Here is a 15485-nt window from a genome sequence, read left to right on the forward strand (position 1 = left end):
GGTCAACATTTAAATGAAATTATCTTCAAAAAGTAAATGTCATGAACCAATCTAACGTTTCAAATAAAGAACCGATGAGATTTTGCAAATTTTATGCGTTTTTTTTTTTAAAAAAGTTATCAAGCTCTTAAAAAATCACCCGATAAAATTAAAAAAACAAAAAAGCTGTCACAGCGCAATAGCGCTATAACGACTTTCCTACAAATTATTTTTCTTTTTCAAATTTTAGTTTTAGATCAAAATTGCGGCCGAAATCGTGGACTTCGTACGTTTCCTTACGTGTAATTTCCCCAATTGATTTAACTATTATACACCCAATAAATAAACATAAAAAAAATATTTTGTAGTCGTCATGTCTGTATTTATTTATAAAAAAAACAAGACCGATTAGTTAATATCAACAAAAGAGAAAATCGCATAAATCAGGGCATTATCAGAGAATCACACTAAGACGATCCCTCAATCAATGAACTCCATTTTGCAGATAAGAAACCAGAAGGCGAGAAAATAGTAAACAGCTGATTGTGATTTCCGTAAAATTGCCAAGAATACCACTGGAAATAGTCTCACATAGTTTCAATTCTGTTGAAAAATAAATGCTAAGAGTTTGAGACATTAAATGAATGCAAAAAATACACATATTTTATGAAACTATAGCTAATATTCAAATTTACCTTTGGTCTATAATAAACTACGTACGACCCATACTGCTATCACGCAATGTTCCTTTTTGTTATATTGAATATAACTGTATCAGAAAATATTTCGAAAAACATAAATGTCTAAATAAATAAATAAGAAAATCACATTGGGGATATAGTAGTACATTCAGTAATTTCGGATAAATTTTCTATACTCTAAACAAAGAAACACAATTTCATGATTAAGGGACCCGAAGTTTTTAATATACTAACTTCTGCTTAAGCTTCGTAAGATATAAATTATTTACTCTTCGTTTTAAAGATATAAAATATATTTTGATTAATAGTTTTTTTTTCTGTTACGGAAACTATGCATTTACAATAAATTTATTTTTTACTATATTTCTAATTTTGCAGAATTCGAGAGAACACATTATCCAGATGTATTTGCACGTGAAAGGCTCGCTGAAAAAATTGGTTTACCCGAGGCACGTATTCAGGTTTGTCTTTTTTATTTTGAGTTTTAGTTACTGCTTTTTATTCTTGCTCTGACTTTTAGTTTGATTTAGTTCCTTTAAAAACTATTATGTCGAAGACTGGGCTTAAATAGCTGTAATGTACAATTTATCTAGCGCAAAAATACCATCATATATGTACATATATATGTTAGGATGTATACTATATATGCATATACTTTGGTAATTTTGCCCTATTATATCTAGAACGGTGTAATTCCACCATCGATAACAGACATGTGAAATTTTTTAAATTCTCCCCAAAATAGTTATACTAATTACCTGTGTTGACGATATAGATAGATAAAAAACTTAATACTCGCATTATTGTGATAATTTTAATTGTATTTAAAAATAATAATATTTTGCACTATTTTCACTGTGTATTTTGAGACCTCTTAAAATATTATCAGTACTTAAGATTTTTGTTCACAATCTCAAGATTTAGATAAAATAATAGATGTATTGATAACTCGACAACTAACTTTGCATTTTTATGCAACCAATTGCTAGAATATTATAGTTTTGTTCACCTAACTCTTGTACGTATGACATAAAACTAATCGAGACAGATATAAATGATCAGGATGACGAGAAAAGTTGAAATCCGGTTGCCTGTCTATCCGCCCATTCGACCGTCCGTCCGGGCAAGCTGTAACTTGAGAAAAAATTAAGATCTTGATGAAACTTTGTAAACGGGTTCCTTAGTACAAAAAAAACGGACCACTGCCACGCCCTCAAATAGCCATTAACCTAATTCATATTAAATGCCATAACTAAGCACCAAACTAAGATATGAAACTGTAATTTGACACTGAGGATCGTTGTAGCCAGGGGCACCTGTGAGCAAAAAATTGTGAAAAAGTGGGCGTAGCCCCGCTCTCTAATAAATTTAATGTACATATCTCTTAAGCCAATTAAGCTAACAACAGCCAAATCTGCTGCGTACAAATTATATAAGAACTTCTACCGACAGTATGAAAATTGATGGAATCGGTGGATAACCCCTCACACTTCCCTTATAACGTTACTGTTAAAAACTACTAAAAGCAATAAATCAATAATAAAATACGGCAGTGACAGATGGTATGAGAGAACTTTATGGGAGCCACATTTTGGTGAAATCTCATATCTCGGAACATGAATAACCGATTTCGACAAAACTTTGTATGTGGCATTCTATTCATAGTCCTATATTACAGAGCGAAAGTGGGCGAATGGGCGATCGGAGTGCAACCACTTCTACTTTCAATACAGTACAATTTCAAATTCCACTTGATTTTTTCACTTTTCAGTACACAAATCAAGAAGTAATTAATACAACAGGAACTAAAAATGTTCAAGCCCCTCTATACCGATTATTTCGACACCAGTACCTATAGTTGATTCTTGATCGAAAATATTGGCCAACGTGTAAGATATACAATTCAAAATCTGAGATAATCTTGCTCTAATAACGGTATGTCTCTATATCAAAAATATAATTAGAGAGCGTGTTTTACTCCTAACAGTATATCTTTGTGTCTAAAATAGATAAATTTGAGCAAAAACTTGACCTATCCCCTATATAACAAATATCAGGATTTTCGAACATCCGGCTGTCTCTGCCCTTTAGGGTTGGTTTTATAGTATGTGACTGGTCAATAGAATGTGGCATTGGAAAAATAGGTAAAATCGGGTCTATACTACCCCAAATTCCATATAATGGTTCTCGTTTTTCTAACAAACTATATATGTCTATCGTATAGGAATTATATACAAGTATAGATAAGTTTTTATAAAATTGCTTGGATTGCGATAATCTGGTTAACGTTTTGTACCTTAAACTATGTCTCTTGCTTTGATTCCTGCAAGTTGCAAGAGTTTAAAATGTTCTGTTGTACCCGAGCTTAGCCCTTCTTTACTTGTTTATACAATAGTAAGATTGTAAATTGAAGCTTTTACCTTCAGCGCAATAAATCAATGCTAGGAAGCGTGTAGGTCATATTTTTTGTGCACAATTTCGGGAAATCGGGTAAGTTGAATATTAATTCATTATTGCAGTTGTATTGAACTTGATGTTCAGTTCGATCAAGAATCAATATGTTTTTTTCATTACTTGTCATAAAATGTACAAAACATTGAGGTAATTCGAAACAGCAGTAACAATAACCCTTGAGATTTTGGAGAGTGAAGTAAAAGCGACATGTTCGCCAGACCACTTTTTGAACTATGTCCAGTATTAAAATCCCTCTGGCCGATAATTTCGTATAGATCTTCAGCTGGAAATAGCAGAAAATTTTATACTTTCATCTTAATCTTTTTTAATTTTCGCTTTTGCCTCTACGATACGGTAGAATCAGTGATGTTCACCTGGTCATCTCAAGAACTATGCTAATAAGCAGTGGACGTAATAATATACTACAAATCTTCGTGAATTAACTTGAGGGTGTTGAATTTATCATTGAAAATAAATGCATATACGAGTATAAATTATCAGCATGAGCAGCTGAGTCAATTGAGCCTTGTTGGTTTCGGATATCAGTAAAATTCTTTATTCCTGTGAAAGTACATTCGATGCCATTATGTATGGAAATCGATTTCTTTTGCATGGTCACCACGGTCACACTTGCAGAAGTCCAGATACTGAACCCAATTTTCGACGATTTTCTAGCATAAACGGGCTGCTGCAATTTGGCGTTCGATCGTCACTGGCATAGATTTGACGTAGATCCACAGGAAATGTTCTAACGGCTTCAAATCGCAACCGAGGCGGCCAATTAACTGTGCCATCTCGTGAGATAACACGTTTAACAAACTTGCCTGTGGAAGTGTGGCTTGTCTCGCTGTCTTGTTGGAACCACATACATAATCCAGTTCGAGCCAAAATATTAGGCTATCATTCAGCGGTAGCGATTCCCATTCACAGTAACGTACCGGTCTTAATCATTACGGAAGAAGTACGCCCAAATGACGCCACCGGCCCACAAACCGCAACAAACCGTAATATTTTCGGGATGAAATGGTGACTCATGGAGTAGGGGAAGGTGGGGAATGTTGGGCATGGTTTTGATTTCGGTTAAAAAGTCACATAAAACTATTTTTTGTGAAAATTCCAAAGCGAGTCGTAACCTTCCTTTTGATAACATTGGTTTGATAAAATTCTACAAAAATTTAAAAGTTATAGCCATTGGCGCAAAAAACCTGATGTTGCGATTTTGAAAAAAGGTGGGCCAGTCTGTAAATCGATTGAAACATGATTGTTACCGATGAAAAACGTTTATTTGTCAATGAAAATGAAAGAAAGATTCATAAATAATAAGAAAAATAGGAATTGGCGAAAAAAATTATTCCGACTCGCAGTGGATGCGGCACATTTCAAGTGAACCCTCGATCACAAACGATGCAATGGGCCGTGTTTTGACGATTCTCGTGCTTCGGCATCTTTTTCTTGCAAATCGTGCAAAAATCGTAGTCCTCTTCGATGTCGGTTTCGGTCGGAGACGGGCTTCTCTTCCGTGGCGTCTTCGATCTGCCACGGTCTTTTTGCTTCTTGGCTGCTGGTTCATCGGCTGCCTTCGTAAATTTTTGCCGCTTTTTTTTGGCCTTGTCACGCAGATCTGCGACAACCTCAGGCGATGTCAAAATCGTTGACTCCATTGTCTTGCGGCACGTTGACACCTCCTCATTCGCAGCAGTCACAATGGCATCACCAGAGGCAAGAACTCGACGTTGATTGTCGGCGTCTTTCTCTTCGTCACCGAACAAATTTTCGCCGCTCAGTTCCGAAGCGACAAAGTCAACTTCAGGGAAAATTTGCGGGTTGAACGGGTAGATGCCAGTTGTTCGGAAGCCGGATTTGATGGTTTTCGGCGTTAACATAACATCGAGGCACTGATCGACAAGGAGCGGCAGATGATGCAGATCGAAAGTGACACCAATGTTGGACTTTTTCCATGYATCATGCTTCACGGTCATCATGCCTTTAAATGGTGCAAATACCGCAATATCTAGCGGCTGCATTTTGTGCGTGCATTTCGGCGGAAAAGACAGCATTGTGATGCCATGATCCAACGCCAAATCTATCGCCTCGATCGATAAATGCGAACCGTGGTTGTCCAGCAGCAACATGGTTGGCGAATCGGCATTAGCACCGGTGTGCTTTATGAAATGACGCATGAATTGAGGGAATACGTCAGAGTTCATGTAACCAGAACCGTTCGCAACACCAACAGCGCCATGACTCGCATGAGTCATAAAAATCTCTTTCATGTTGACTCGGGGAAAGAGGAAGAATGGCGGTATAGACTGGCCACTAGCGCTGACGGCCAAAGCCAAAGACACATTGGTGCCTTTTTCGGCAGATGTTGATGAGCCGACCTGCTTTTGTCCTTTGCGSGCGATGGTTTTGACAGGTCTGGTTGGCACGGTCGGGCACCCGGTTTCATTCATGTTCCATATTCGGTGAGGTTCAAACGGCGTCTTACCGAGAACGGATGAAAGGTTGGCAAAGAATACATCGACATTCTCTTTGTTGAATCGCTTCGCACGGCTCTGGCTTACTTGCTCTGGTGTTCGCAGTGACAAATTTTTGTCGCGTTTCATGAACGCCAACTGCCAATCCTTACTCGCCTGTTGATTGTCGTTCCATGGATCCGGATATGACGCGAAAACTTTCCGAGCAAATTCATACGCGAGCTTACGAAGCTCCATCAAACTAATTCCATAGTTGATGTCGCTGGCCTGGAGAATGTAGCTTATCAGCGCCTTCTCTTGTTCGATGTTGAAGATCTGAAAAAAAAAATTCTTTATTATTCGATGAAAGAAAAAGAAAGAAACCAGCAGAACTTACTGTTTTTGTGCCCATCGTCGTGCTTTCAGCCAGCAAATTCTTCATTACATCGGCATTGGCAGTAGTAACGTCGATGCTCGCACCATCAAATGCTGCAATATAACGCATCAGGTTGGTCCTCGGAATTTTGTGTGCCGTCGCAGATTGTCGAACGCTGTTGTGATGTATTTCACCGACTTGATCGCCTCCAAAATGTTGTCGAAATCAACAATTTTCTCTTGTTTGTACCACGGCATAATGACTAAAAAAAATTTTTCGGAGCACGAAACTATCAGGAAATGTTGAAAAACTATTGTRTTGTTGAAATTCTGCACGAAAAATCACTTATACACGTCAAATATATGAAGTTAGCATGTCAAATGTAAAAAACTATGTGGCCCGACATTCCCCGTAATAAGTGCCCCGACATTCCCCAAACGCTCATATTTGCAAAATGGCAGTGGATAATGAACACAATGTAAATTCGTGCAAAATTTCTTTTGTGTGTAGAAGGCTAAAGGCTCAACTAATATTATAAACATATTTACCTGGATGAATTTATTGGAAAATGTGAAAAAAATCAACTGTACACAGAGTTGAAAGAAAACTTTCGGAGTGTCGAATTTCTTTTTGTTGTCGCAGAGAGGTTATAACATGTGTTCACAGCTCGAGTGCTATATAGAAACTGAGCTTAGTATGAGACGAGCCGATGACAGTTGGTTGCAACTTTCAACCTGTACTAGGGAAAAAAATATCGCGCTGGCCCGGGATTCCCCATGTACCCAACATTCCCCACCTTCCCCTACGTGTGGATTACTGCACGACCAGTAACGCATATTTTGCTAATTGTCGAAGCCATTAAGGCAGAAACCAGACTTATCGCTGATGCATGATGATTTTTCGATAAAAATTCGGATAATTTTCAAGTTGTTGCTCAGCCCAATTCACGAACATACGATGATTCTGGTGGTTAAGCGGCTTCAGTTCTTGCGTTAATTTGAACTTGTAAGGATGTAGGCCGAAATCTTTTCACAAAATTCGCCACAATTTGGTTTTGGATTAAAATTTTTCCATTAGATGCTCAATTGTTGATCTGACACGACGATTTTGACGATCGTAAATTGAACGTAGCGCTCTTAAAGTTGAGGCCACTGACTCCGAATATCGGTAGTTAGTTTTAATAATTTTGACTCGTTGTTGGATAATAAAATGGCAAACCAAGATTAAAATAAATCAACCCAAAAATAAATCTTTCACAAAAAATTATTGGAAAGTAACCACTAGTTGATCGTCAAGAATCAAGCGCTTCCAGTTCGTGAAGTGCAGGCCCAGTTTGCTGTTGTACTTATATGCATGCTTGTCAAGAATAGGAAGTTAAGCAAACAGTTGAAAGGGACAATGAACGACAGAATGAAATGACGTTCCACCAAAAATCATTTATATATGCTGTCTTATTTAAGAATTGTATCGTAATACCATCAAAATCGTTATGAACAACTACAAAAACAAATAAACGCTAAGACTGCAAATAAAGCTCTACAAAAGAGTTATTACAATAGCTATAATAGCGAGAAATAATAATAAATTCTCAAGTGTCACAAATGTTTATTTCGGGGGAGGCACATTCGTAAAGACCTTTATGCAATTCAATGTGTACACATATTTACAAATGCGTATACTTACGCACAATGCTGTCGAACATCCACCATAGCGCATTAGAAAGGTGGGCGCGGAACGGAGATCGGAATGGCCACAGTAAAATTCCGTGAAAATCATTGTTGAAGGGGAGCAAAATGAAATGCCGAGATGTCATCGTATAACTGAATTGTTGTTTTTTTTTTTTTTTTTGAAACGGCCTAAACCATAACAATACCCACATACTCTTTGTCACAATAAAACATTAACAATAACATTTATGTGAGTTAGGCGTAAACGAGTTAACTTGCACAATTGTGTGCATTAAGAGAAGTCGTTATGGAAGGGATGACAGCAGTTTAAAAATATCAAACCAAAATTAAATATTTAAACACTTACAACAATGAATTTTAACCGAATGTTTTCCTGAGAAATTATGTTTTATATTATTCACCTTACATTGTGATAATAGTTACAAATATGGCAGCTGAAACACGGTTTTATTTTTTTACCCTGAATAGGGTATATACCCGAACTAGTCCCTTAGTTTATAAAGTTCCGATCTGAAATTTTACATACATATGCCATTTTTTCTTAAAGAAACTGCTTATTTGTCGGAAACGCCAAATTAGGACCGCTACAACATATAGTTGAATTACAAACTGAACGGAAAAATATAAAGCCTTGTATGGAAAACGTATATATTTAACAAACATTAGGGAAATTCAGAATCTGGTGCAAATGGTCTTGCATATTTTCAATTGCAAATTAGTGAGGATATTTTTGCTTTTACACTAACAAAATGTGTTTTTTTATAAAAATACGATGTGCGATGCACCTGATACACCCTTGCACATAAGTAATCCTAAAACGACATTTTATTATTTGCAACACTGGTTTGCAAATTTTCAGCTGCTGTCAAAAATAAAAACATTGTTAAAAAATTTTGAATAAAGTCAGGCTAAAACACGAAAAGTCAAATAAAAAGTGGAGCGAAAAAGAATTACAGAGTATACAGGATTTCTTGCAGGAAGCATCAGAAATAAAAGTGCCGTATAAAAATATTTCTTACCATTCAGCAGCTTCATCAAATAAAGCGTCAGTTACTTCGTTTACAAACAACGTTTTTCTTCGCCGATCAGCTGTGAATTAATGGTCTTTGAAAGGGTTGCACGGAAATGACAAAAAAGACGTTCATGGTTGATGGTAAATATTTGCAATTGCATAATTTTGTAAACTCAGATGCACAAGATTCTGAATTTCCCTATTTTCATTTCAGTGCATTCTTGCACATTTAGGTCAAAATTTCAGCCAAACCGAACTCATATAATATATTAATATTTACTTGAAATGTGAAAATGCGCAAACTTTAGAAAAACTGAAAACGAGCAACCTCTGTCGGTCATCCGATTCTCATTTTTGGAAGAGGAATTTCGAAGAGAAAAATTTGACTCGAATGTAATTAGATTCCATTAACCCGAATTTTTGCGTATAGTTAGCGAATTGAAGGTGCGGGGGATAGCTGAAAGAGCAGGCGGTACAAAAGACCTCATTGGTCATATAATGAATAAACTATTCAGTACGAGCAAGGTGTGGATTCACCATTAGCTCAGTCCAGACACGTTAAACGCTATTTAAGCGCAAGGTGATGGCTTTCGTTTTCTGGGACGCTACATCGACTATCTTAAAAAAGGTAAAACGGTCATAAAACTCTACATTGACTTTTTGATAAAAAAAAATTATTTTCAGCAATAAGAATAGACCGGCTCACACATTCGCTGTCACCATGGTCTAATTGGTCCATTTATACTACATACAACCCAAGTCCCCAACTGCAGTAGTCTTTATATGACTTTCTTGCATTTCTAAATGTTCAAAAGGCACCTGGCGGCAAACATTTTTGTCAAATTACAATATTATAACTGCCAAGGAGGTCTTCTATGTAACAAATCTTATAAGTTTTGAAAATTATTCAGGTATTTTTATAAAAAAACACTCATATTTAGAAGATTTTATTACTTAAAAAAACTTCATTGTACAAGTACAAACCTGTTGCATCCATATCCGGCAGTTCACCGTGAGTTAATCACTATTAAATAAAGATCCAAAAGTTTTAAGAATTTGTTTCAACTGATCGTATACTTCATCGATTGACGACAATACACTATCAATAATGGCAAAATAGAAACTAAATTTAACATTTTAACAATAAATATTAAACAAATAAATAAAATGTGTAGAGAAAATTAATATAAATTCTTGCACTCTATGCAATTGCCTAACTTGCCTATATAGACGGGCCGACCCAGAAAACTGTTTCTGGTCTAGATTTTCCTAAATTTTACAAAGTAGCTTTCAAATGCTTTCAAAGTGCTATATGTGTATCAGGTAAATCCGATACACGTATCGACTAAATGAAATATATTTGCAGTAATTGAGGCGGTTGATCTGGTTTTGGCACTATTGAACCATGCAAATTTATTTATTACGATATTAAATAATTAATATTTGTCATCCTTGTTTCTGTTATTGCAAACAATCATTTGTTGAAGAATACGGTGTAACTTCTGATCGTGTGATGGTGTAGTGTGTGGTGTGTATGTAGTTGCTATGTGTTGCAATTTATTGCGTTGGTGTAGGTGATTGGTTATGTGTGTTGTATATTTTACCTTGCAAGTCGGCATGAAGCCGCCGAATGATATTAGATCCAAAAGAAGTCATGCGAAAGCAGTTGTTGTATTGAAAGATGTGTTGAAGAAAGCGGCTGGAATCGGAAACACTTCCATCAGACAATGGTTGTGGTGGTGTAAGTAATGGATCCAGTTTAAGTTTTCCACTTGCGCAACACAATCCAGCCGTTTCTCTTTTGAACTTTAACGCATTACAATATCGGCATATAGTCGTCATTGGTCTACCATCTAAATATTTATAACCACTGTAGTTCGCAGTGCGATCATTTTGGAATGTCAAGCGATTGTATGATGCCAATGATCTTCGTGTCCTCACCCGTTGTCTCAATCGGGCATTTTCTCTTATTATATATTGTCTTTCTTCGCTTAAGTTCTGTGAATACACTTGTTGCTGGCTTACATGTCTTGTTCCTCTATGGATTTTGGACTATGGACAGAGGGTGAATGTAACCTCAAATGCACGATCTACATAATACAACTTACCACCTTAAAGACAAATACCTGTTGTTGAAATTGAATGAAAATTTGCACAATACACGTGATTGATTTAATGGTTTCCAATTGAAACGTTAGGAAACTAATGACTTTTTTTTTAAATTTTTTTTTCAAAATTTCACAATGAACACAGGTTTGTCACATGAAATTAACTGAGCAGAGAACAATGAGTAGCTGTCAAACAATGTATCACGCACCGGCGCCATTTACTTAAAATATTATTTTGTAGCTATGTATCAGAAATGGTGCTGTATGTAAAAAAGATTTTCCCGCTTTTCTGTTGAAATTTTTCCTGAATTTTCTTTGCTATAAACCTCACGGAGCCCGAGACTTTTCCAACGACTGCAAAACCGTGGAAAGCGGTTTGTGAGTTCTGGAGTTATAGCGTCAGGAAGGAAACCCGACTTATATTTAAATAGTAGATACCTAACTTGTAAGAATCAAAGGAACATCCTTCAGGTGCAGGCCTTTCTTGACTTATACTGAAGGCCATAAACTTAGACTTAATTTTATTTATATATTTCAGTACGTCAACCAATATTACTTTTAAAACATCTTGAAATGAGACACATGTCATATATGATTTTAAATCCACCGAAGAGGCTAAGTTAAACATATATTTATTTAGTTGAGTTCCACACTCAACGCCAACCAGAGGAATGCAATTTATTTTATTAGAGATATGCAGTTTTTAAGAAAACTTGTCTATTTAGTTTTATTAAAACATCAGACATTTTACTTAACAAAAAGGTAGGATGGAGTCATGTGTTCACGCAAGTGAGGAAAGTTCTCTGATTGCCAATCACTTGGGAGTGGCCTAAAACGATTCTTTTCATATTGCTCCAGCAGCTCACGACTTCCGTTCCTAAACCAAGTATCCTCTGGGTACCCAAACGCCCAGACGCCGTCCTTCCCTTCCGTCGGGGCGTAGGAGCAAATCAGCAATATGTTGAAAACTTCGCTTTGATGCGGATTTGCATGAAGGGACGAATAGATGGGCAGGCAGACATTCTCTTAGATTTCAACGGATTTTGTCCTTCTGACCATTTAAGTATTCAGAGCTCCTACCTCGATTAGGCTTAAGTGACACAAACAACCGTTAGGGTAACAAAAATTGTATACTCTTTAGCAACACGTTGCAAGAGAAAAGGGAATGTGTTTTTTTATTGTGCAAAACAAAACTTGGTAGCATTTAAGGTGACGGTTATACCACTTTAATGAAAGATCCGTACACTCCCTTGTACGAATTCAACTCGATGTCTTTGTTGTTGGTGTGGCACGTAATTTTTTAGAGAAGTATAATTGTGATATAGTGGGTATGTGAGTGCAAGGGATTGCCTTGACCCTATTAAATCCATATTTGTTTTTACGACAGTGTGACACTCAGAAATACCTGGAAAGTGATGCTATTTTTAATGTCGAGCAGAACGACAAACCAATTTTGGAATTCGCCAAAGCTCCCCAAAATCTCGACTTACTAACCAAATAGTAATATAGTTCCGGCCCGGTTGGTAGCCGGTTATGAGAATTTTACTGTAATAGGTGTAAATATAAATATATAAGGGCTTGGAGAATAATCGGTTATCCATGAAAGGCACTCAACAGTGACCCATCTTACTGAGCAATTCCCAAACGACGAGTGCGTTTATTTTACAGAAGCAAACCTGCAAAACCGAGTTGCAACATCAATCGTAGATGTGCAGGTAAAGGCCACATTCCGAAAAGAACGTAAGGTGGATTTGCCTGAAGACGTCGGTGGTGAGTATCTATACACATCCCTCGGCAACAAGGGAGACATTGCTTGCTTATAATTTTAAACGAAGCGCTGAAACTTATTGCGAATGAAATATTTGCGATGGTTGGAAAATTACTGCCCGTTTTCGGTATGCCTGCCCCACAGAGAACGGTAGACCTGTACAATTATTATGTCAGAAAGTTAGGTTTTGATACTGTGCACTCAGTATTCAAGCTCCCGCTAAACCTTGCAATTAAAGAAACGTTCATTTTCAACATCAGCAAAAGTAATAGTCGCGGTGCTCTATTACAATGGTGCAAATTGAATGTGTGGGACGAATCCACAATGTCGCAAAAGCGAGCGATTGAAGATGGGTGGAGTGGTCGTCTTGCTGTCCGGTGATTACCGGCAGACGTTGCAAGGAACCGCGGCGGACGAGACAAACGCATGCTTTATGGATTTGCCGATGTGGGCTAAGATAGAGCGCTTACAGTGGAAAACGAGTATGAGAGTTAGTTTTTTGAATGATCAGTCTCTCAGTGTTTTCGCGCCTACGAGCTAATTCGTTTCACGTGTTTTGCACTTTACTTTTCCTTCTTTCTATACTGATTTTTCTAACTTTTCAATACAGTCAGTTCCAAAGGTAAAATTTTTTCAAAATTTCCCCTGGTGGGACCCAAGTGGGAAATAATATGTTGGCCCTGTTAGATTCTAGCCCCGAACCAAAAAGAAAAAAAACCAAAGCGACAAAATTTGACTTCTTCCCCACTCTACCAACAAAAGCAAAAGACCATCCCAAATATTTGGTGGTAAGTGCGACAGACAAATACTCCTGTTTCGCTATCCACAAAGCTTTATTAAACATAAGCCCTGAAATAATAAAAATCAGCGAGCTATGGGACGGAAACCTACTTCTTCTTGTGAAAAACAACATTATCGCCAAAAAATTCACGTCTATAAAACAACTATTAGGAGTTTGCAACGTCAAAATTGACTTACACAAAAATCTGAACTCTAGCAAAGGAACCATTTACGCTCCTTGCTTAAATGACGTTCCAGACGTAGAAATAGTTGAAAATCTGAAGGAGCAGGGTGTGTCGTCCATCTACAAATTCCCCAAGTATGTAAATTTGAACAAATAAAAAAATAACCACTATCCACTCAGACAACAAATGCTCACATCGCGAAGCAGTAAACATACATAAATTGCAAACTCCACCAACTTTTACTTCTTCATCTCCCTCATTCTCTAACGTATTAAACAACTCAACCAACAAAGACAACGACAATAACAAGAACACAACAAATCCAACTTGAAATTCATACAGTTACTCCCTCTCTCAACTCAAATAATAACTATAACCAAATCCAAAACAAACAAATTYACCAAACTCAACAAACAACATTTACTCATTAAACTCATTACCAACCTCAACGGCAGTCGATGACTCTTCCACGACGACTCTCGACTACGCTTCAACGATCCCACTCATCTCCAACTGTATTACTCACCTTAACAACTCAACCTCCCACTCACCCTCCGTACAAATAGATACTCTCAGTTCTGAATAGACTATGCGTATTCTTCAACGGAATTTGAAAGGTCTATTTAACAACTACGCTGACCTTAATCTCCTTAGCAATCAATTTTCAGCACACATTACCGGACTACAAGAAACACATCTCCCCGCTAATAATCTGCTTACACTCCCAACAACTAAATAGGTTACTTTTATAATCTCCCCCGCAATAMAACAGCTAAACAAGGAATAGCCATTTTTATAAAAAAATCTGTTATACATAAACAAATTCCTATATCGTCCAACATAGCCACCCTAGCAGTGGAAATCGACATACGCTTTAAATTTTCGGTAATTATTTGCCACATACCACCGCTCCAAAATTTTAACTCCAGAGAAATCATAAAGATCGCCGATTCCTTTTCTATACCATTTATAATTTTGGGCGATTTCAACGCTTGGAGCCCTTTTTGGGGCTCTGGTTCTACAAACCGCAGAGGTCAGGAGTTAGAAGACGCCATACTTGCCAAAAGCCTTGATGGGCAACCAACACACTTCTCCACACATAATTCGTTCACCCACGTAGACATTGTCCTTTCATCGGCCTCAATTACTCCTAAACTTTCGTCCCTGATATTAAAAGATTTACATAATAGTGACCATTTCCCCATCGTAACCACCCTGTCTACTCCCAGTTGATATACCATTAAACCGAGAGCAAAATTCTTAACTGAGAAAGCTGATTGGGCTAAGTATTGTTCACTTATCTCCTCTTTTATTCTGGAAAAAGCTATATCTAGCAACATAAACGTGGAAGCATCCACAATAAAATCTGTTATACTCTCAGCTGCACACTTAGCCATTCCCTAAACTAATACTAAACAGTTTTCCACAAAGCTTCCATATTGGTCTAAAATGTTATCTGTGTTAAGAAATAGAAAACAAACGTTATGGGCTACCTACAAACACAACCGAACAATCAACAACTTAATACAATACAAAAAAGCCAATACCACTTTTCGTAAGGAATTAAAAAATGCAAAAAGACAATCGTTTGTAAAATTTACAGCTAACATAAAGCCTACCTCTAGTCCTAAAAAGGTTTGGTCGGATATAAAAGCTCTGTCGGGCGCATCTAAACACCCTTCCACAAGATTGGAAAAAAGCTGCTGTTATACCTGTTCCCAATCCTAACAAAAACAGCCCCTCCGTCCCCAACTTTAGATCTATATCCCTAATACCCTGTATATCTACGGTGCTTGAAAAAATTAAATCCGTGAGAATTATGTGGTACGCCAAGAAAAAAGGGTTGATAAGCTCTAACCAGTTCGCATTTCAAAAAGGTCTCGGTGTCATCGACCCACTTCTGTATTTTGAACACTGTGCTTCGACAACGCTCKCYGCAAGAAACCACCTGTCCGTCCTTAGTCTAGATTTTGAAAAG

At 37.1% G+C, this 15485-nt stretch overlaps 1 protein-coding gene across 2 annotated transcripts in view; it reads left to right on the plus strand.

The window, feature by feature from the left end:
* LOC108972651 (paired box protein Pax-6) overlaps nt 1–15485 on the plus strand; it is a 76427-nt gene that overhangs the window by 54199 nt on the left and 6743 nt on the right. For both annotated transcript variants that reach the window (XM_018939334.1, XM_018939335.1), the window contains exon 5: nt 1059–1141. In XM_018939334.1, the coding sequence (XP_018794879.1) occupies nt 1059–1141 (83 nt within the window). The remainder of the gene's footprint in view (nt 1–1058; nt 1142–15485) is intronic.

The sequence above is a fragment of the Bactrocera latifrons genome, unplaced genomic scaffold (assembly GCF_001853355.1).
Source record: "Bactrocera latifrons isolate USDA-ARS-PBARC rearing strain unplaced genomic scaffold, ASM185335v1 scaffold_411, whole genome shotgun sequence".
In the NCBI taxonomy this organism is placed as follows: Eukaryota; Metazoa; Arthropoda; class Insecta; order Diptera; family Tephritidae; genus Bactrocera; species Bactrocera latifrons.